Source organism: Meleagris gallopavo, chromosome 1, assembly GCF_905368555.1.
Source record: "Meleagris gallopavo chromosome 1, MGAL_WU_HG_1.1, whole genome shotgun sequence".
NCBI lineage: Eukaryota > Metazoa > Chordata > Aves > Galliformes > Phasianidae > Meleagris > Meleagris gallopavo.
The window spans coordinates 167,698,928-167,722,751 of NC_139404.1; the positions used below are offsets into that span (position 1 = coordinate 167,698,928).

Genomic DNA, 23,824 nt, shown 5'->3' on the forward strand with positions numbered 1-23,824 from the left:
TTTGCACCATCCTTTCATTTTGAAAGTGCAGTCCAGGGTTGCTGAAGTCTCTCTGAGCAGAGCCATCTCCTGTCCAGTAGACCTTAGCTTAGGCTTTGTGTTGCTTCACAAGGTGAATGTAGCTGTCTTGCTTCTGGACACAAGCTGGCTTGTGAATGTAAGTTATCCACAGGAAGCTGCTTATTTCAGCTTTGTTTTTGCCTCTCATGTTTTGCCATTGTAATTGTGTGCCTTTTTAATTGGAAGAAATAAAAATGCATTCTTTTTTTTTTTTTTAATCTTATTTTACGATATATGGTTATTTTTATTAAGGCTCTGTCTGCTAATAAGAGGATTAATTAATAATGAAAGCGTTTTACCCAAGTGCCTTTTTTTTGTGCTAGCCGATGTAATGATTTCAGCTTTGGCTCCTGACACCATGCACTCCCAAAGGATGGAGAGCTCACTGAGTCTTTGTACTGATGCGCTAAAGGATCTTTCCAAGGGGAAGGCTGCCAGTTGTGCCAAACTGTGCTGAGTGATTATGCATTGTTTGGCAACAGCAAGATTTGTTTGATGATTCTGTCATGTGTAGGGCTATTTAAGTGCTGCCAAAATCGCTTTATATGCATACTGTGGCCAAACTGAAATTGACTTTGCAGAGGTGAAAGGTTAATACTATGTTCCAGAAGCTGCCCTGCTCCTTTGAGATTTATCTTTATGGAGGGAAAAGCAAAATTTGAATGGGAGTTATGACACTGGATTTAATCCAACAGGTTTTGGTCTCAGACACTATTGGCACGTATTGACTGCTGTGTCTTATGTCATCTTCCAAAAAAGGTTTGCTGTACTTCACATTAGTCTATCCCATGTAGTTTTAAATTTGGATTCTTATGTGCAGTCGTAGAATAGTTCAGCATTTAGCAGATATTTACTGGTATGAAATAAATATTTATAGTTTACTTTGTAATCAGTTTCTAAATGTCATGTGATACCATTCAAAGTAAATCTTCTTTAAGTCCTTTATTTTAAAGCTGTGGCAACTGCATGGATCTGCATTTCTATATATGCATATGTGTCTTAACAATATAATAATGCTCTTATCATCCCTTTGATGTATTTTCAGCAGCAAGGAAAGTTCCAGCCACTGGATCAAGTTGTACTAGATTCAGAGTACCCGTATTGCCCATTGCTGCTGAAGTGTGAAGGAGTCAAACGATCCATATGTCATATAACAGAAGAAAAAGGTGAAAAAAGTGCAGGGGAGGGAGTGGGAAAAGGCTGGTTTTATCTGTGCTTTCATTACAATATAGATTTCAGTACTGTTTTTTGCTTTCCAAACAAATCAAGGTATGCAAGATGAAGCTGTACTTTCAAAGCAGAAGTTTAGGCTTAGAAGTCATTGTTGCAGTATTGTGAATCAGGTGTAACTGCTGTAACTGAAACAGTTGTGCAGTCTTCCTGCAAAGTGACATAAAAATGAAGAACTCATCAGAGTTGGCTTCCTAGATGTTACTGTCTTCCACTAACAAGTAATATGCCAGACTTCTTTATTGTTGCATAGAACATCATTGTGGCTGTGAGCTTTTCCTGAAGGATTTAGTTGCAGAAGCTCAAGTATTTCCTGTATGATGTGATATATATACAGTTAACATGGAGCTCTTACTTCTCTAAAAGAATCAGTTTGAACATTGTGGCAGGACTGGTTTCCATTGAAAATGATAACCAAACAGCAGAAAATCTAGGCAGTGCGACAGTATGTTTTGCTGGGACTGAGGTAGTTGGAATTATGTGCTGTCCTTGGATTTTCAAAAGAAACTGAGAAAAGCATTAACTTACATTTGGTATTGGTGGGAATAGGCAACTCTTTTCCTAGGGTGAGTTGTGATTTTTGAGAAGACTTCCTTAACACAGGTGCATCTGAACTACAGAACCTCTATTGCCTTCCCACAGAGTGATAAATGCTTCCAATAGAAATTAGCATTAAACTTTGAAGCAGTTTCTGTCCCCCTGCAGCTTATCTAATGCTGACTAAGGTGCTGTGAGTGAGAGAGAAGATAATAAAATTCTGCCCACCTGTCTGGGAAGGTGAAAAATGCTGTCAGATTCTCTTGACTGTCAAACTAGAGCTCTGAATAGGAATATAGGGCAAGGTGAGATCATTTTTCTGAAAGGCCACCTCCTCCAAGCAGCAGTACTGTCTTTGGGCAGTATTTGTGTTTTCTTTTTAACAACAAAAGAATATATATGTATATTTAAAGTATTTGCCATAGACAATATATAAGATGTGGGACTTGTTCTTAGAATTTCTTTAATTTCTTAGAATGCTAAAGCTGTGGTTATGCAATAGACACATTAGGGCTTGCCCACTTGTTGTGCACAAGATCACCTTTCTGTACAATCCCCCTCTATGTGTTTCATTTTCACATCTCTTTTACTGCTTGTAAAAAATACCAATATTATGACTAATATACTCTTTTCCAGTGCTAAGACTTGTCCCCTACGTGCCCTTTCTTATTTAAAGAGCAGGGCTTTAGGGTAAGAAGTATCTGTCATGTTCTGTCTTCTGCAACTCTGTTCTGTTTGATAGAAGCTAACAACATAATTATTTCACTTTCAATTTAATTTAAAGGCTCTTAACATCTGTATAACAAGTTCTTACCCTAGAGCACTCACAGTTTACACTTAATGAGTTAGTAGAAAGTCCACCTTCCCTGGCCTCACTGTCAAAGGGCACTGAAAATTCATTTTGCTGGATTAAATTCCCATTTACCTGCTTCAGTAGTTGGGGAAAGAGTGTGTTACGGCTCACTAAGTCTGGGTTGGACAGGTTGTTTGCTAATAAATTCAAAGATTGGATAAAGTGTATGACAGAGAAGGTTTGAGAAAAGGTTATGAACTCCAGTGCCAAAGTGTTACTCTTTGTTTCATTTTGCAAGGCAAAAACTGCACTGTGATCTTGTCTGATGTGATTAACATGAAGAGCCAAGAAAACTTACCTGATTAGAATAACTAAGTAATATTGCCAAGCTTGTATTCCCAGAAGGTAGGAAAAAGGGGCCGTATGAGTTTCTGAGTTATGGAAAACACTGAGAAAATGGATGTTAAAATGTGCTTTAGGCAGTTTGCTCAACAATACATCGGGGAAACTTCCAAGTCTACATAGCGATTACCCGATCGCTGAACATATCATTTAATTGTAGAACCACTTATATTCCATCTGTATTTCTCAAACCCAATCTTTCCAGATGTCTCAGACCAGTTTTATAGGCACCAGACACATTAGGGGGAAAAAAGGCTTTCCAATATATACTCATATTATCAAACATAGTCGCTAACTCTCACCAATATCAAATGTGCATCACATGTTAAATCCACGCTCCAATATTGAATCCTTTTGTCAGCAGTTTGTGACTTTCATAACTCACTTTAATTCTTCAGAGGTCTCAGATACTGTCAGTTCTAGAGTTTAATAGTCAAAACTGTCAAGCACACAAAATATTTTCAAACAAAGTGATCCCTGAAGGATTCAGCATAATTATTTTTCACATCTTTTAATGAAAATGGCTTCACAGTTCTACGTTTCCTTTCCCTAACTGAGTCACTCTGAATCATACTGTTGTGGGGGAGTCTGCCTGGGAATCCAGACTGGAATTACTTTTCAGCATGGGTTGGGGGATGGTGACAGGAGGACGTCCCTTCCTCGAACTTTTTCAGATAAGAGAGGAATCCATGAATCGTACTCACTGTACTTGGACCCAAACCATGTTAGCTCTTTGAGAAGCAGGTTCAAGAATCCAGAGTGTCTCCCCCATTTTCTGCTTCTTCTCTTTCAGATCTTGTAAGTCACTGCAGCCAGCAATGTCACACCTAATTACTTTACCTGCAACTCATCAACTTCATGAAGTAAAGTGTATATTAGCCCTTTTTTCCTTCTTACTCAGAAAAAAATTTTGTTTTACTCTTCTACAGCTAGTGAGATGGATTTAAACTTTATCTTGAAGACAGCTTTCCCTGACCTCTCTGTACCCCCTACCATGCATACATAAAGAATGCATAATAGTTAGATTTTTGTATGCAGTTTGAAAGAGCCAAGATAAACCCCAAAGAAAGAAATGCTGAAACAATCATAAATAACATGTTGTTGTTTGCGAGGGGAAAAGGAAACTCCATGAACTGAGTGTTGAAATATGATAGTGAGTCAGTAAATGACATGAAACAGATGTATATATTTATGGGAATGGTATACAGGAGATTAAAAGCTATTGAAATACCTGCTAAAGAACAAGCTTCAAACATTGCGGACTCTGAAATCTCCCGTGTAATCTGATTAGGCATTTTTTTCCATTTCTAAACTGAAGCTCTGTGAAGTAATACTCAATAATTTTTATCCTAAGATTTCGATCAGCCCATGTAATTTTCTCTCTCCTTTGCCTCAGCATCCTGAATTCACATATCTGTAGCTAACTGATCACACATGAATAGCGAAATGTTCATGGTACCCTAGTTGTCACAGGGGATAAAGTTTCTGAAATTCTTATATCATCGAGTTAATTTATGCTGCACAATAAATCAAAAATGAATCTTGTACTTCCTCCCACTAGGAGTATGCTTCGCTGTTTTAATTCTATTTTCTTCTGACACTATATTATGTCACATAAAAAGGGAATAGAGGTAAAACTTCAGTTAGAGTTGCCTTGTGAAATGAGAGGAGAGGGAATTATAGGAAAAGAGATTATTGAAAGGGCAGATAGTTTATCTTCCTAACCAACCCTCTCTCCTGGCCCCCTACTAAGTGCTGGAATTCATAAACTATTAGTTTAACATACTGTGTAGTGGGGTTTGGTGTGGTTTTGTGGGATTTTTTTTTTTTTAAACAGTCATAGAAGCAACATTTTATGTTGCAAACTGTGCAATTAAAATGACTGTTCCAGTGACATGGGGCAGTGAAAATTTGGCAAACAGGAGGGCTTGAGAAAAGTCTTACTGAATTCAGGCAGCAAGAGATTACACATATATAAATAAAATATGTACTTTGCTGGATTAGAGCCTAATTAAGGATTGTTAGGTTGTTCAGACTCATATCAGTTCAGTCTGTTTATTTTTTCATGTTTCCAGTATTTTTGAAACTTTTTGCCCTGATATCAAACATGTGCTAGTTGCAAATTAACTTCCAAACTCTGTCTACAACTCTGAAGATTCTAAGTGTATTGAAAATGCAGTCCAAACCAGTTGTGACTTTGTTCCCCTTATTTGGTTTTATCTCAGAGATTGGCAGTCAGAAATTTCACAAGTACAGCCAAGAGAAGACACTGAAGTGGTTAAAGAAGAAGGTATTTTGTTTCTCTTTTATTTTCAGAATTATTTTACGTTTAAAATCAAGGTGCATATTGGCTTGTTCATATCTGTGTTTTGAGCCATGTGGCATCCCTCAATTGAATCTAGGGGAAATGTACTTTGCAGCGAATGCCTGAGTTTTTATGTTCAAGCAGTACCTGTTAGTGTTGTTGAAAATTTCTTTGTCTGGCAGTGTTCTGTGTTAGATACGGTATAACAGCGCTCGGTAATCCATCTTTGCAGTTCATCTGAGCTCAGGGATTCTCTGTTCTCCTAACAGGTATATTTCTCACCTGTATAATGGTGGCTGTTCCTTCTGAATAGCTCTGCTCATCTCAGGGTGCTGCAAAATTGGTGCTGTGTTACCAAGGCAACATGCTCAAAACGTGCTAGCTTCTTTGCGTTTTTGAGCTCATATGCTAGTCATTACAAATGCATATTAAATTTCACCACAGTCCATAACTTGAGTGTTTTATATGCTTGAAACAAAATTACAAGAGCTTTGTCACTGCATTAACTTGTGCATAACAACGCTGATATAGACATTTCATTCTGTGGTTTCCTCCAGGTCAATCAAACAGTGAAAGCACTTAAAAGCAACAATATATGTGTAGGCGAAAGGATATATTCAGCTACATTTGTCAGCGGTAAACAAATCACCGATGCTGAAGAAGGTAAGGAAACTAACCATTTAAGCACTGTAATAAATTCAATTTTTGTGAAGTAGCATGCCTGTAGTTAAAACACAGCATCTGAAACGTACTGAAAGTGGCCTCTGCAGTGAATGTATTCCTTACACAGAAAGATTCAGACATGTTGTGACTGAGTCTCTTGACTTTTCTGAGGTGGTATCGTCATCAGGGCCATTGCATTTAACTGTAGGACTCAGCTGGGATTGTTTTAGCTTCTTAACCTGCAGAAAAGTTGTTTTCTCATTGGAATATATGCTGAAGTGTTTTGCGGAACTGAGACCGCACTTGTGTAATAGGGCACATGCATTTAATATGCATGAGTATCCACACAATAAAAGTCTCTATACTAGAAAAGACTGTTTTTATTAGCATGCAAATGCTGTTGATATGGTTGTCCTTAAAGGGATCATAGGGAAGACATAGTCAAAGAGGAAACATTAGGTGTAGAATACACACAAGTGCACTTATTCAGGGGAAAAACTTCAATAATATATATATTAAATATCTCTGAAAGTGGCTGCGCCTGTACCAGAAAGCCTGAAGTGGTCTTGTTTGATTCTAATCACCTTTTTTGCTGGTGAGGACTGCGTCCTGATTGTCACTTACATATGAAGTCATGTAGACAAACCTAAAAATGATCTGTGGGAAATAAATTGTTTGAAAGTTAATGAAAATTAAAAAAGGTTCTGAACAAAACGAACAAAATCAAATTGTTTCTGATTACTACTAAGACATTCAGATGTCTGCATGCTATTGAAAAATAAGGAAAAACAAAGCAATTTGCTGACGAAGTGGAAAAGAAATTACCAAATAATGATATCAAAGGAAACAGCATAAATGAGATTTAAGCGGCAGCTAGACAGTTTTATAGAACAGAGATTGTAATACATGGTTTTTAAAAAGAGGCAATGCTGTAAAACTTGTAAGTTACTTAAACTTCACAGTAGCTTTTTATTTTTTTTCCTCCCTCTACTTTAATGAAATGGAAAGCTGTCCTGTCCTGACAGTGACAATCTTGACTATACCTAAATACTTTATCTCTGAAATTTGTTACCAAACTGCTAATCTGCACTGTTTTTTCTACCTTCCTGCTTCCTTGTGGAAGCATGCATATACTTGTCTTTTTAGATAAGTAGATCTAAAAGAGCAGCAATTAAGTTGGGAATACTGAAGTTTAAAAATAGGTAAGTTTTGGAGGAAGTTCCACTGTATGTAGCAAGATGAATGACAGGAAGTCAAACAGACCTTACTCAACACTTATTTTTAATAAGCATCATTTTCTTGCCTTATCTTTCACTGTCATGACAGTGCAGCTTATATCTGTAGAGAATTACTTGTGTAGGAGTACTGTGAAATTTCAGTACCTTACAAATAGATTAATATTATAGTTAGCTTTTACACATGTCACAGGGCAAAAACCTAAGTGTATATAATAAGTCCAAGGAGGAAAGGAGGGAAAGTTTAAGATGCGAAACTTTAGTATTTCATTGGGAAGACAAAGAAGGTAGGTGCACAAATATTCCTGGTGTTTGACATGAAACATGTTAATAATGAATCAAGACTAAGTTCCAGTACCTGGAAGGCAAACAGTGATTGGGGTCAAGTGAAACTTCAGCTAGTTTGCTGATGATATCTAGCTGAGTGGTGCAATTGATACGGCAGAAGGAAGGGATGCCATTCAGAGACACCTTGATAAACTCTAAAAGTGGGCCTGCATGTAGGTAATAAGGTTCAACAAAGCAAAGTACAAGGTTTTGCACTTGGTTTGGGGTAATCCCAGGTATGTATACAGAGTGGGAGAGGAAACTCCTTGAGAATAGCCCTGCTGAGAAAGATTTAGAGGTCTTGGTAGATGAAGAACTTAATGTGACCCAGCAGTGTGCACTTGCAGCCCAGAATGCCAACAACATCCTAGACTGCATCAGAAGAGGGGTGGCCAGCAGGGTGAGGGAAGTATTTGTCCCTTTCCACTCTGCCCTCATGAGGCCCCATCTGCAGTAGTGCATCCAGGTCTGGGACTGACAGTACAGGAGGGATGTAGAGCTGTTGGAGTGTATCCAGAGGAGGGCCATGAAGATGGTCAGAGGTCTGGAGCATCTCTCCGATGAAGACAGGCTGAAGGAGCTGGGCTTGTTCAGTCTGTTGAAGAGAAGGCTGTAGGGAGACCTCATTATGGCATTCCTGTATTTAATGGGAGGTTATAAACAGGAGGGAAATCAACTTTTTACATGGGTAGATAGTGACAGGACAAAGGGGAATGGTTTTAAACTAAGAGAGGGAAGATTTAGGTTAGATTTCAGGGTGAAGTTTTTCATTGAGAGGGTGGTGAGGTACTGGAACAGGTAACCCAGAGAAACTGTGGATTCCCCATCCCTGGTGGTATTCAAGGCCAGGTTGGATGGGGCTCTGGGCAACCTGATCTATTGCTTGATCTTGCGGTTGGCAACTCTGCCTATGGCACAGAGGTTGGAACTTGATGATCCGTTGAGGTCCCTTCCAACCCAAGCTATTCTATTAATCTAAAGGAAGACAGTGAAGATTGCTTGAAGGCAGAAATACATTTTCTATTTTATATTTGGTTATAATAGTAAGTAGTTGACTTGTCCTTGCCATTCAGTGTTACAGTGCTAAGAGTGAAGTGATGGGAATAATTTTCTTAGGAGATAAATTGGGCATATTAAATGCAGAGGTGACATTGTCTTGGATTGGAATTGTTTCTTCTTCTCTTCTGACCCTGTAGAAAACTTAGGGAGTGACAAAGACTTGATGAATAAAGACAGTGGAGGAAGGAGAAGTGCAGACAGAAGATTCTGTGAATTTGATGACAGTCTGATTGAAATGCATATGCTGATGTCAGTTTGTTAACGCTCTCAGCTTCAATGCCAATTTGTACTAGGCTTTTTTGATTTAAAAAAAAAAAAAAAAAAAAAGGAAACTCTCTCTGACACCTTAAAAATAGTTCTTTACCACTGAGGCAAGTTTACCATGCGCTTCTGAACTCTCTTAAGTGTGTCATATGAGCAGATAGAACTGGCATGCTGTATGTGGAAGTCAGAGGTGAGATTTTAGTTTCATGTCTCTCTGGCAAATGCTTCCTGTGTGTGGATAAAGTTACTCCCTAGCAGCCTCGACAACAGTAAGTTTAGAAGATCCAGCCCATGATCAGTCAGTGCTAGTGTAGAACGTGACTGGAAAAGATCTGGTTTAGAACTTCATGTTTTAAAAGAGTCACCTTTTTTTTTTTTTTTCCTTTTTCTCAGAAAGACATTTATAGCAGGAGTGCCCTGTACTGAGAACAGCTTCTAGTAGTTCTTATTTCCACAGATAATTATCCTGTCTTGCCAGTGATGTTTAGATAGGCCTTGGCATTTTCCATAAAGTACTGAAATTAAGTACAAGACTTTGAAATAGACTCATTGTCTCATCTAATTGTTTTCAGTTGAAGCCAGAAAATGTACTTTAGTACTGAAGCGCTTGCCAAATAATTGTAAGATCCAGATGCTTTAAAATTAATGATTGCATGTTCTGTTGAGTCAGCTTTTTACTTTTGCAGGTTTTTAAAATTTAATTTCTTCGGAAAAATACATGATATCTGGTGTTCTCAGAAAGTGAACAGTTTTTGTTAAGTGCATGCAGCAGATATTAATAACATGTGCTGACAAAGTGAGTGTAGTAAGTCTTTACTTTTTAAATAAACCTACAAGTGTCATATAACATAAACTACTCAACACAAAGAACCATCACATGTATCCATTAGAAGTCTCTTACTATTAGTTCAACCTTATGATTTATGGTAGTGCATACATCATGACTAAGGCAGCATGACTATATATAATGTTAATGCTCTTTTTTTTTTCTTCTCCTTTCTTTTTTCTGTCCTGTTGCTGAAGACTATGTGAGGTATGCCCATGGGTTAATATCAGAATATATTACTGAAGAGCTGAGCAAGGAGCTGTCAAAATACCTAGGGTAAGCATTGTTTCAGCTAGCTGCTAGCCACGTGTGGCATGTATTAATGTCCTTTTGGTCATTTCTATTGAATATTTATATCTGGTCATCAAAATTACGGTGAATAACACAATCCAACCACTTCAGTTCTGTGATTCTGTTTAAATGTGATATTTTCAAATGTACATTGTGCCCTTCTGTGATTCTAAGGACGTGGGCTGGAGGAGAGATGTAATAATATATAAATCTCCTACATCTGTTATCACAGTTGCATCTGAAAAGCTCAAGCAATTTATGCAATTCTAGAGGGGAATAAAAGGAAACTCAAAGAGTTAAAGCACTTTGTCCATAATTGTGGAGCATGAATAATGATGCCTGGAAATACAGTCCTCATCCCCAGTGCTCTTTCCTTTTTCCTAATCACTCAGTGCTACTGGGATTTGAGTCCACATATCTAACCTGTGCTAACTGATACTTCTTATCTATTCTTATCTATCAGGTGAGTCAGTGTCCTCGTACTGGTGTTCTTAATCAGCAGCAGTTTGCTTGGAGCGTGTCTGGGACTCTGCATTTTCCCCTCCATTCAGATTTGTTTAGTGCATTCTCTTATTGTGGCCTATAGAAAAAATGTGCAGTTCACACCTCAGAGGCCCCGTATCTTAACATTGTTATAGTTATGTGTTAGTGCTGTTATTGTGTTATGTGCTTTATGATATCATCTTACTAAAAAAAAACCAAAGTTTTCAAAAGTAAGGTGGGATTCTCCTGTTTTGGCTGCCCAGACTAAGAAATTTTAAGAGCCCATGTTTCTGGCTCTGTTTTAGTTACCTAAGTGAGAAATACAGACAGGGTCCGTGAGCCACTTTTTTGTAAACATATGTGTGTGTGAGCAACTGACACACAAAGCAACCACTGTTGGGGAGGAGTTAAACTTGAGGTTGTGCCATCCAGCTGTCTAAATTTATAATGTGAAGTCTTTTTGTTCTCCAGTCTTCCAGAACATACAGTCCCAGCACCAGAGCCACCATTGAAGGTAAGAGAAAGATATTGACAGATATAGTATGTTGTAACCTAATCTCTCTGAATTATTATTAAAACTGAACTAAGCCAAGCACTGGGTACAATACAATATGTAAAGTAAATTGGCCTTGTAAAAACCCAGTCTGAAATAGCACAAGAACATTATCATGTACTTTTATCTTGTGCAATATTAGTTAAGCAATATTTTGGTTGGTTTTCCAATTTTATTTTTTTTTTTAAAGGGGGAGGAGAAGAGAGAGACTTATTTTATGGTTTTGGTCAGCAGTCTTTTCTTATGTGTTTTGCTCATTTAGTTTTATTGAGGTTGATGGGACAATATGACCTCATAGGTTTCCTTTTGTATGTAATTTATGAGGACCCTGAAGGGGACCTCCTGGGTCACAGATTCCCAGACAACCATGTTGGATAATCTCTCGTACACTGACCGTTCTCCACTGTAGGATTCATTAGGATTTTTATTTCCATTACTTCTCTTGGAATTCTGTTCTGTAACCTCATTCCTCTGATGCTCAGAAACCTTCCTGTAAATTCTACCTTGAATTTATTCATAGCCAATTTATTCCCCCGTGGTTTTGTGCTAACATTGTGTTCTTTTTTTCATTGAAATGGCTCTTTTCCCTCCATAACCATTAGTTCTCTCTGTGTGTAAAGGGAAAATGCATATCCTTTCTCTTTTCGTTTTGTGAATCTAAGCTCGATTGTGGAAGATGGGTTCTCCATTTTCTCATAATTGTAGTAACATTTCTTTACACCTGTTCCAAGATTGCTTGAAGACAGGTGACCGAAGTCATATCACTTTTCATGATAACATCTTTATCAGTACAATACGGTGGCATTAATCCTTTCTGGTCTTAACTGGAAGTACTGTATCTCATTATATATTAGAATCCCATTTGCCACTCTTACTGTGTGATGTGGCAGGTAGTTATGCTGTAAACAGTTAAGACACACAGATCTTTTTTTCTCCAGTGCAACCCTTAGTGGATCAGCATTCAGTTTGTATGTGAAATTCATGCAGCCAGCTGGTAGGTAGGTACATGACCTTGTACTCCTGGACGTTTCATCCATTTATAACATTTCAAGTCTTGAAGGTTCTTTGGCTTTTCCTTCACAGTGTTGCAAGTTCTTTAGGTAGCCATAACGGTACCCAGTAGTGTACATTCAGTAAATGTTAGCATGCTTTTATCTTTAATAATGATCATTTTGAGTTTATATTGTACATGGCACTCCATTGGTAATATTCACCAATTCCTGTGGCATCCCTTTCTGCATTATTTGCCTTTGTTTCCCTTTCACACAGATTCTTACCTACCTTAAAATCCTCATGTAATCTTCATTTTATATCATTTCAGTTACATCAGAGGTCAAATCCTCTGGCAATCTCTTATGTTTACTGTCGCCAGAAAATGTATTATCTTTGTGGAGGGAAAAAAAGGCATTACCCACATTTAGTTTTCACTTAGTTTATGTCTTTAATTATTCTTCCTTCTTTCGCTTTTTCCCCTTTTCTACTCTTCTGAGTCGTACTATTACTACTTTTCTTCTCTTAACATATGATGGATATTTTGCTGTTCTGTAGAATATAGTCCCTATCTAGTAGAATAGTTGCCAGGGTTTACTTTCTGGACTTGGGATTTTTGAAGCATTCTCCCAACAGTGTCAGTGTATTGAGTTTTACTTCTGTCCTGAACAGAAAGATTTTTTTTTTTCTGTTCATGTTTAACCTCTTCATCATTTTTGAAAACAAAGAGGCAAAGGATTTAATCTGTTTTAGAGTTAGACATAGATTAGTTTTAGTATCTATTCATGTGTAGCAGCCATACTTTTTTGATTCCATTTTTCCTTCTGTGGCTAAAACACCTTTTGCTGTTTGTTTTAATTTCCTTCCCAAGGTCTAACTCAGTTTGACCTTTTGGCAGTTCTCACTTTATTCCTGTATTACCTGACAATAAAACAAATGTGTTTTTTTTCTTGTTTGTTTTTTTTCCCATTCATTGTAGAATTTTGCTTACTCCTAATATCTTTTAATTTGAGGAGGGTTGGGAAATGTGTGCATCGGTACAAGTGTTTGTAGGGGTAATATTCATTTGGTTTAGTCTGACAAACTCTTTTCTTCAAGATTTCTCACTTTGAGATGGAACATCCAAAATCACTCCATCTTTTTCTTTTGCATCCAAAATGTCTTCCTCGCATATCAAGCCTTTTGCTTTGGCTTTGAGAAATAGCACAAATGATTTGCACAGTTTGCCCTCCTGGAATCCTGAGCCCCACTTTCGGGTTTCTTTGTCATTTAATTTGAACTGAGGCACTCTGTATACTGAATATTCTGTATACTAAAACTAGATTTCTTACTGCAGTGACCTTTCCTGCAAAGTCCCTGCTACTTACCGAAACGAAGTCTAAAATAACTTCATTTCTGGCTGGTTCAGTGACTGCTTTGTTAAGCAGTATGTCAGCTAGCACATGTAGGAATAATTGGGCCCTACTGTTATTAATAGCATTTGTTCTCCAACGTGTATCTGTGGATAGAAGTTATTTCCATGTGGTTGGACAGTTGTTCTGGCTGCACAGTTACTTGGCCCTTTGATTCTGTTAAGAATTATCTTTACACATTGTAAGAAATATTAAGCACGCATCATGAGCCAACTGATATTCATTAGCTGTATAAGGATGTTACAACAACTATATTAAACTACACGTGATGTACATTACATATTGTGTGTGAATAGCTTTTATTCCATTGGGATAGTTCTTAGAATCTATTTTTAAAAACTGTTGTATTTCAGCAGTTGGGTTACAGAGGAAACGAGGCTTAGAACTGTTCAGTTGTTGGGCAGTGAAATCTTGCTGAGGATCCCATGAATTTCCGGAGCAGGATTTGCATGATGCATCTATCTTTGCAATTTAAGGAGCTTAAAATTTTCCTTTATTTCACAACCTCAGAGGAGTGTGATTTGTACACTGAAATCTTTAGTGCATTTTTGACCATTTTTACTTGCACTGAAATTTCTCCCTATGAGAGCAAGGTGTCTTGGCAGTCGTAGTATACAATTACTGCAAATAAAGTAGAGTATAGCATGTATTTTCTAATATAGTAAAGTAGTTGCACATTTGGAAATGATGTTAAGATAAATTAGCAAGGAAGGAGAAATTTGGAAGCTTCAATGCTTGACAGAAGAAGCTATGACAGATTCTGTCTCTTTTAGTACCAAAGTAAGCTGGATGCAGTCTGGACATTGTGATTTAATGATTAAATCAAAATTATTTGTAATCTGTATTGTAATCAAGAGTATGCCATTGATCTTGTGTTGTAATCTTCATACTGTCCAGTTTGTCAGCACAGGGAATCTGGCCATTGGCTGCAGATAAGAGAGCTTACAAATATTGTATGCTCTACGACAGCTGAAGAGCAAATCCTTTGCTGAAATGCAAACATTTTATAATAAGTTTTAAAAATTTGTTTATCAGATTCCAAAAAGAGGAGAATAGTCGTTATTCATTAGACTGTCATTTGAAAATGTAATCACAGCTCAGTAAACAGCCTCCCAGAGAGTCTGATCCAGATACTGTTGAAATCAAAAGAGAAGGCTGCTGTTGGATCTGGTTCTAAGAGTGAGAAATCTAAGCTGCAGACCTGCTTTCAGTGCCAGAGAAAGAGAGAAAGCAGGGTGGGGAGTGGGGATCACAAGCTCCGTAAACAAAATGAATAAAACAGGATCTTAAAATGGTACAGTACCATCCAAGTTGCTTGCAAAATCACTCTCCTTGGCACAGAAACTAGGAAGGCCACAGCTTAGATTTCACAGGATATTAAGAACAGGGTAGTAATATCAGATACATAATAATAATAAAAATAGGACATTGTAAAATACTATACACTTTTTTTCCCTTTTGGAAGCATACCAGAAAGTTTTCACCTTTAAACTAAACACACGCTTACAGTTTATGGAAAGAAATACTCATTCTTACAGCCTGATGATGTGAAGTTCTGAGAACCCTTAAGTCCTATTATTTCTGAAGCTAGAAGGCACTCAACACACGCAGAGTCAAACTTCTCAATATATTGCTGGATTCAAATGATGAAACAGTCAGCAGAACTATATGTCAGTGTTTCATTTTTTGCCAAACTGAATGAATGAATTTTAGAGGTTGTGCACAAACGGATAACAGACTAGATGGTGATCCACCTGTGCTGGCAAATAGCAATAATACTGGCTGGAGTAGCTGGTCCTTTACAGTTCTGTGAGATTGACAAGACCAGAGTCTGGGTTCACTGGCTGTTAGACACTGGCTTCCAACAGCTGCTCCATAAAGGTTCTCTAAATATTTAGACTCTGACACCACAGATAAAATCATGGAAATTAGAAACTGGATTGAAGTCATTTCTGTAAGTCATTCTTCAGAGGCTGGGAAGAAATAATAGTTCTTATGACAGTAAATGATATCTTCTGATTACTGTAGAGACTACATATCTGTAAAGAAGACAATTACAAAAAGAAATTTTCGACTTTTACTGCAGATTCCTAAGTTCATTGCCAATCCTGTTTTGGTGCTATGGTTACGTTACAAAGCCAAAGCTTTGTAACTTCCATGTGTGTACATCATAAAAGTGGTTGACAGGGCAACTTCATCACTCTAACGTTTCAGAAAAGGAAGTTATCAGATGTCCCTGTGGAAGCAGAAGAAGACTATACTAAGTTTAACAGCAGTAATCTGAAAAACAAAAAGGTAAGTAAGCCTTGCACTCGTGCATGTTCTGTTAAAACGTAGCTTAAAGCTCAGTATTAGCACAGAGTCCCTTTTTCTCTACTCCAAAACACATTAAAAGGAAAAAAGGAGGAAAAAAAAGCCTGATGGCAGATGTCTGCAGCTGCATCATCATCAGCTTTCAGGCATAACTTGACTCAGGTCTTCGTGATCCATTCTGAACTCTCCTAAACTGTTATTTATTTATTATTTATAACTGTATTTTATCAGTGAACATTCCAGTGAAACTATCAAACTTTGACACGTGTTAAGATGCTCAGCTGATATTTGCAAAGCTCTTTGAAATCAGTACATGATAAATCTTATGGCATAGTGATTCCAACTGTTATATTTCGGTTATTTGAAAAAGAGGCAAAGGTGGCAGCATGCACTTAAATTCCAAGGGTTGTGAAGACAGGCTGTATTTCAACATAGAAATATTGCTTGTGCACTTATTTATGTCAGTTTAGCACAGTTAAATCAACACTGAGCTTGCTGTCTTCCAGGTCCAACACAAGTTTGGAGGCCAATTCAAATCTGAGTCCAGTGTTGCTTGCCACTGTACTATTCCTAGGAGAGCAACATAGATGTGAAAAATAGACTGTCTGTGTTTGCCAAGCTTGTGAGGCTTGCAGTGGGCTGTTTCTTGTAGTATTGAAAGAAGATGAATCCTTCTGTGGTCCACTGGGAGCAAAAAAGTGCTGGTCTTGTGACCTTGAGGCCTTAAGGCTGACTATTCTTCATCCTTCTGCAAAGAGAACCAGATATTGACAGATAAAACCCTTTCTCCCTTCAATTTTTTTTCATATTTGGGGCACACACTAGTTTTGAAGTGAGCAGGTTGACCCCAAGTGGAGATGACAACTGGTATAAAATCTACGTTTTCCCCTTTCTCTGTTATCTACCCACTGTTTTTGAACTGAGCATAAAAGTAGACTGAGAGGAGATAATTCCTTTTAATGTTAGATATGATAATGAAATACACTGGTGAGAGATTCTGGGAAAGAAAGATAGCTCTTGGATTCATATAGTATAGTATTCTTTTTCTTTTTCAAAGCATTGTTCATGTTTGTACAGCAACACGATCATACTGTAGTTGCCTATCTCCATCTTGTCCATAACTTTCTAGCTGCTCCCAAGTACTGGAATTATGAAGTCCTGCAGTCTGAGAAATATCATAAAGAAAGGACAATGCAAAGTTTTCTTAATAGGGAAAACACCTAGAGATTTTAAACTAACATTTTTAAAATGTAAGAAAGAAATGAGGTCAGCACTGTTTAAAAATAAATAAATAAATACCTCATAAAATTTGTTTTAGGTGTAGAAGTCTGGGAAGTTGTCCCAGTGGCCTCAAAGTGCTTTGCAAATGTTGGTTACCTTCTTCATTCTCAGTTCTTCCATTTCTTTTCTCTCTATTTCACTGCACGTGAAGAATTTGATAATAAATCAGTGTGAATTATTCATCATCAGTAATGCAAGGCTGTAATTCAGCCTGCTGACAGCATAATCATGAGATTGAGTCGGAGGGTACAGTATGCATCTGTTATATTGCATGCATTATTCCTCTTAATGTACACTCAGGGATTATCCAAAAGTAAACGTTTGAGTTGGGATATCTCATTCTGCAGAAAGGAAAGATGTTTCACCTCCTTTTCCTTGTAATTGATTCTCTGTCTTTGTCTGAGGCTAAGCAATTTATGACAAGTATTTTTCTGTTTTGTAAGGTTTTTTTCTCCCTACAATTTAAAGCCTGCATAACACTATCTTAGTAAAAACGTAATTCAACTTCTTACTTGACTTCTATATTTAGGAGTTTGTACCTTATACTCCCCTCCTACGGGCATGCTTTTTAACTTGTTCTGTTCCTCATTTCACTCACAGACAAACAGCAAGATGTCTGCAGCTCAGAAGGCTCTGGCCAAAGTTGATAAGAGTGGAATGAAATCCATTTCTTCTTTTTTTAGCTCCAAACCTAAAGCATCAAAATGAACACTTGTTCTTGAAAAAGTTTTATATAGTGGTTACTTTTACATTAAGCTATCTCTTGTTATTTTTTGTTGGGTTTTTTTGTTTGTTTCGTTTTTTTTTTTTGTTACTAGTGTATTTGAGACATGTCTGTGTCTGTGGTGGAGTGTGATGAAGGTATCTGTGGGACTGCTGTTGTCTCAGTACCATGGAGAAATTCCAGTCTGGAATTAGCGTGTACCATACAGCGCAGCCATTTTAATTCATCTTCTAGGGCAACCTCAGTCAAGATCACCACAGAGTTTTGTCATAGCACTCCATTCTGGCCTGGAGACTTGCCCTTTCCTGTGACAAGTGTTAAAGGAGAGGATTTTTATTCATTAGGAAGATTATTTCTTGAAACACTCTGGAGGTTTTTACTCAGTGTAACACCCAAATGGGGTGGCATAATCAGATTTCTGTGCTGATCAGAATCTGAGTGCTGAAGTAAGCATCCCCATCAGTGCCAGTTCATCAAGGCAAAGATATATTGGGATTTTGGTTTTGAATATGCTGGAAACAATTGTGATAAATTTCAACATCCATGTAATGCAATAAAGTGCTTTATGTAACAGTTTGTGTTTATTGTGTTTGCTATATATTTCAGGGGTTGGGTTAGCCTTCAAGATATTTCTTGTGGGCTTTTGGTATTTTTCTGCGTGTGAATTGTAATCCTTCATGAATTACAACATTGCTGTGGGCTTCAATGATAAATCTCTTAACACATAGTAATATAGAAATATTTTATGTTTAGTTCCAAGGTGTATAGGTCCTTACGAAAATAATTAGGGAAAGATTTACTTGAAGACAAAAGTGTGCATTTGAAAAAGCCTATGTGGTGTTGGATGCAAAATTACAAATGTTGAGTATCTTAGATAAGATTTAGGTTTATGAAGACCTGCACACAGTTGGGCTATTATTTGAACATACAACTCACTCTTGTATGTATTCTTTCCTCATTATAAAGTATTCCTGTATTATACAGAGGGATATAACTATCTACTATGATGCAACCTTTACATTTCACAGAATGAAAAAATGATGAAGTCACTAGAATCATTTGTATAGATGTAGCCAGTCCTGCAGAGCACTAAGGCTTGGTTTCTTCCAGCATTTCATGGGCTGTACCATTACCATGGTTGAGGTACAATGCTTTAAAGAGACAGACAATCTTAACATCATTCTTTGCTACTTTAGCTCAGTAGAGAATCTACTTGAATCCCTTGATAATACGGATTTTTAGAGAAAATCTAACTGACTGCCATTTTCCCGTTTCGGACCTACTTGCCTTTTACAGCCCTTGTGCTATAGTAGTATCTGTTAGGTTAAAGAGCTCTGTGGTGTTCTTTTTCAAACAGAAGTGAATGTAAAGCTTTGCTGTGCATTGTATGCTGTTTTGTAGTTGCTGTTTGTTGGCAGCTGTGTGCCTTTCAAAGTGTTTTTTCAAAGCTGTGCTTGTAAATAGGCAAATACGTGGAATATCTCTGATTGCAAAAATACTTATTTCACCAATGAGCCTTCTCAATGAAGCTGGAACAAGGAACAAATGTAGAGTTAATTCTCCCACTTTGTCCAAACTGAATCATCCAGGCCAAGAATGACATTCTTTAGAATAAATAAACGCTTTTCAGACATTCTGAAGAATCATTGCTATGTCTTCCTTATTTCTGGAAGACAGTTTGTAGTATTTCTCAGTAGACATCCAAACAGTAATGTGTGATTCAGATGCAGACACGTCATTGATTCTTAAGCTTAGAGAAATTCCTGTTATACCACACTGTCTTGCTCTTCAGGTGTCTTAGGCAGAGTATCAGGAGCTTTGTCAGGAGAGCTGCCTGTTTTGACATAAACTATTAGATAAGTTTGAAAAATAATAGTAAGTGTCATTGTGATAATTTTTGATGTGCACTACTTTGTGAATTTCCATCTTGCCTTTTTTTTCTACCTTACTTGTCTGGACTAGAAGTGAAAACAAACCCTGTAGCAGACGTGTTTATTTATCCGGAGGGTTTTCTTACTATGAATTGGAAAGAAGAAGGACTTAGTGAGCCCAGAATGAGCAACTGCAGTTGTGAACTTGGAAGGGTTAGGTTTTGAAAAGCATTCAACTTAGCCCAGCGGTTTATTTTGAGAATAAAAGATATCTTCGAAATTGGTATCAGTAGAAAAAGGGATGCACCAATGATGAAGCCTTTTGAAAAACACTATTCAAAGTGCAGGATAGTGTAATGAAAATAGAACAAATGGATGCTTATTGTCATGTTAATGGTGAAGCTTTCTGCAGTAAGCAACATCTTAAGGAATGTTTTGGAAAAGGAGAGGAAAGAAACTGCATCTCTTAAGAGAAAGCCAATTCTGAGCATTGGAAAATTTTGAGAAAGGAAGCAAGCATGGGATGGGAATTTCAGCGGAAAAACATGAATGGGAGAGATTTACAGAAGAAACAAGCTGTGAAGTGGGACACATAGATAATAATATTTCTTATTCTGAATATATAAATCTGCTACTTTCAGGGTTTTTTTTAATAGTTTTGGAAATGCATCAACCTGTTCATTGACTGAACAATTTGAGAACATTTCTTCTAAGAAAAAAAACCCTATTTCTCTGTCAGACTTTAGGACAGAAGGGCAGTCCTGATACAAGTGGAAGGCTTTTGTGGACTTCTGATCTGAGCTTTTCTTTTTTTCTTTCTCTAGACAGCTTTCACATCAATCTCTGCGTGTAAGGAGTAGTCTAGAGTTCTTCTGTATGTGCATGTACTGTGCTTTAGTTTGTCACATCTCAACTTCAGCTGACTGCTATACTGCAACTTAAAGCAACTGAAGTTTGATCAGTTACTGTGTCTTTGAGCAGAAATTTGTGCATGACAGAGGAACATGAGCCATTTCCAAGAGCCATTATAGCTTTCATGTGAAAACAAAACTCTTTTCCAGTTAGGAAAGAATGAAATACATTTAGTAACTTTGAAACTTTCTTAACATGTAGCTGTAAGAAGTTATGAAGAACACGTGGTGCCAAATACATAAAACAATATTTCCTACCACAATGAGGATTTAAATATAGTTACTGTGACTGGCCAGCAGTAGCACTAGGTCATCATGAAGTGCTGCTTTGCTGTTTCTTGCTTCTTAGCTTAGTTTGAGACAATATGCCAGCACCATTCAGAAATGTAGTCTTACTTTATTTCTGTTTCAGAATTAGCATGCTGTTTCTACATACTCATGTAAATATCTGATGAGTTGTGATGCTTTTATTGTAGTTGGTTTTGGATTAAGCTGCTCTTGTAGTCCCACTCTTTTAAGGCTTCGCATTGCAAACAGACTGACATCAGTGAGCATGGAAAACTTCATATGGAAATAAAGCACTGACTTGGGGATATATCAGGGTTGGACTTGCACATCATTTTCAGTCTGAAGTAATAAAATCAGTTCTATTTGTAGAAGTGACAATTGATGATTTGATATTTTTCAGTGAAAATGATGGCACAAAATGAGGGTAGAATTTGCATTCACATCTGAAATTTAGAAGAGTTAGTGATTCTTTCAGGTGTTAATTGCATCTGACTTCATGGCTTTTAGAGAGAAAGTAAATGCATGGATGCTTATTTGAATAGATTAATTCTTATGCCTAGGATTTTTTCTTTTCTTTTTAGATGCCTGCACAAAAACATCCAAAGAAGAAATGAAAGAAGCATAAGGAGACTTGCTAATATTATTTTAACTTGCCATAATCTCAAAGCAGCTTTTAAAGGCTTTTTTAACACACTTTCTGAAAATAAAAGCTTAAAGTTAGACGTGCCCTGTTCCAAGAAAAAGCAAATCTCAGCAGATTAACATTGTTAAATATGCGGTGTGTTAAACATACAGTGCTTCAGATTTTATAGCTTATCCACTATTGGTCTATCGGGCCCTTCCAGGAAAGCACTTACAAGCATGCCTAATGTTAAGCACATGAGCAGTGATCTTAAAGTCAGCAGTGTTGTTCGTGTGGATAAGTGCTTTGCTGGACCAGGGCCTAAAGCCCTGTTAGGTGCTGAGCATCCTGATCCATATCCAGCAAAGCACTTATGTCTATGCTTATCTTGAAGTGGAAGAGCTGGTCTAACTAATATTTGTGCATTAGTGTTTGCCATAAAACCTCTCTTGGCACGGTGACTCACATGCTTAAAATTAAGCACCTGCCTATGTATTTTGCAAGATCAGACCAACAGCATCCTTGAGCAAGTCCTATATAATTACTTGATTTTGTATGAATTGTCTATTTTCTTGTTGTTTTTAACAGAGCAAATGATTTTAGTGGCCATAATTTCAAGAGTTAGAAGCTGCGTAGCAAAATGCTGTATGCAATTTTCACATTTATATTTCAAATTCTAGCCACATTCAACAAAATATTCTTTTAGACTAAAAGTCCAATTGTTCAGATTTAAAATAATCAAAAAAATGAAAAATGTTAATTTTTTATATTTTAAGGACATTTCAACTTTTTTTTCTTAAAAGTTATTTCGCTGAACTTAATCTGAATGATTTTGTCCAACGCAGAAGAGGTTACCTAGTTCTGTCTGTGTGAGCAGGCTGATTTTTGAGGTGCTAAGGCTTGGGCTAGGGGCTGTGTTCAGAGGGGCTAATGGAGAAGTAATAGTTCTATTTTTTTCTTCCTGGCGGAATGAAACCTAAACATGATTTAATCAACATGTACTTTTTTTAATGTTGAGAACAAAGCTGAAACCTATTTTAGGTAAAAACAAAAAACAAGAGACACCTCGTTATATTATTGTTATGGATGTATACAAGATATTTTCCATGGGGTGAACTTCAACCAAAATGTCAACCAGACTTCGCATAAAGCATGGAGGAAATGGATGCTAATGAGATCCTTAATGATATGCCAGATGCAGGCTGACATTTTTAACTTAAATAACTTTATCAAACTGCCTTTGGTATCTAATTTTTTTTGTTATAGGACTGTTAAAGTAATGAGGGACGTGATTTTAAACATCATGTCTGTTTATTTCTATACATTTTAACTGTGAACCCAGTTCACTGTGACACCTACAGCAAGTGACCAAAATGTTCTGCAAATCTTGAATGTGTTTGAGGCACTCTAGATCAGAAATCAAGAGATGCTTTGCTTCCACAAAATTTGCCCAACTTCAGGTCAAACAAGAACATCCAGAAGAGTTTATTAGGACATTCCTGAAATCTAAAAGGTGAAGAGGCATTGGTGTATTCAATTTTCCCTTGCATTTATGATTATGTTTGTTTCAAAATGGGAGAGAACTGAACTGTGAACCGTTTAGAAATCAAGTATGAAAGGAAATGTAATCTGAATGCTCATTTGAGAAATTTGCACTGAATTCTTTGTTACTTTCACACTTGTATAGTTCAGAAATGTTCACTGTCCCTTTTTAAGGAAAAAAAAAAATGTATTTTAGTTTTCTAAGTAGTAATGCATGAATATTAAATGGGTCCAAAATGAAATCTATATTTTTCTAACTTGTATTCAAAAAGTACTTGATGTAAAAATAAGGCAATATATTTCAGAAAACTGTTGTTCCATTCTTTATTTCAGATTTTACTTTTAATTCATGTACAAATAAATAAATAAATAAATAATCTTGGAATCATTTGTTGATTATTTATTAATTTCACAGAGAAGCATGAAGAGAAATGCAGTTCCATCAGAGTACAAATTCTCCTGGCCTCTGTAAGCTCGTCAGTATTTCTCAGACTGAACTGAAGGAAAAAAATGAATCCCGAAATAGATACAAATCTAAAAATTTGATAAGACAGAATCAGTGATGCAGTTACATTAATCCTTGAGGACTTTACTGTACAGATAGTCTGGTGAAAACCCATCTGTGTGTACATGTAGTTGGTGGCCAAAGCATTTTGGCCATTTTGATTTTCACGAGTGCTTTTTTGGGGGGTTGTGTGTTTCTTTCTTGTTGGTTTTTTTGTTTTTATTTCTAATTTTTAGTTGTTTGCTTGTTTGTTTTTTTCTGTGATTGGTTTTGGGTTGGGTTGGGTTTTTGGTGTCTTTTTGTGTGTGTGTGTGTGGTGGTGTTTTTGTTTTGTAGA

The 23,824-nt window shown here is 36.9% G+C and overlaps 1 protein-coding gene across 7 annotated transcripts in view; it reads left to right on the top strand.

Moving 5' to 3' along the window:
* The window catches only part of RNASEH2B (ribonuclease H2 subunit B), a 42,579-nt gene extending 21,001 nt beyond the window's left edge, over positions 1-21,578 (top strand). For 2 of the 7 annotated variants that reach the window (XM_085215916.1, XM_010728789.3), the window contains 7 exons: positions 1,106-1,226; positions 5,248-5,312; positions 5,885-5,990; positions 9,899-9,977; positions 10,947-10,989; positions 15,645-15,725; positions 17,625-18,321. In XM_085215916.1, coding sequence (XP_085072042.1) covers positions 1,106-1,226; positions 5,248-5,312; positions 5,885-5,990; positions 9,899-9,977; positions 10,947-10,989; positions 15,645-15,725; positions 17,625-17,732 — 603 coding nt within the window. In that variant the 3' untranslated portion in view covers positions 17,733-18,321. Of the gene's footprint in view, positions 1-1,105; positions 1,227-5,247; positions 5,313-5,884; positions 5,991-9,898; positions 9,978-10,946; positions 10,990-15,516; positions 15,726-17,624; positions 18,322-21,399 lie in introns of those variants that run through there. The other 5 variants (XM_085215914.1, XM_085215913.1, XM_085215918.1 and 2 more) reach the window with 5 other exon arrangements.
* The last annotated feature ends 2,246 nt before the right edge of the window (positions 21,579-23,824 follow it).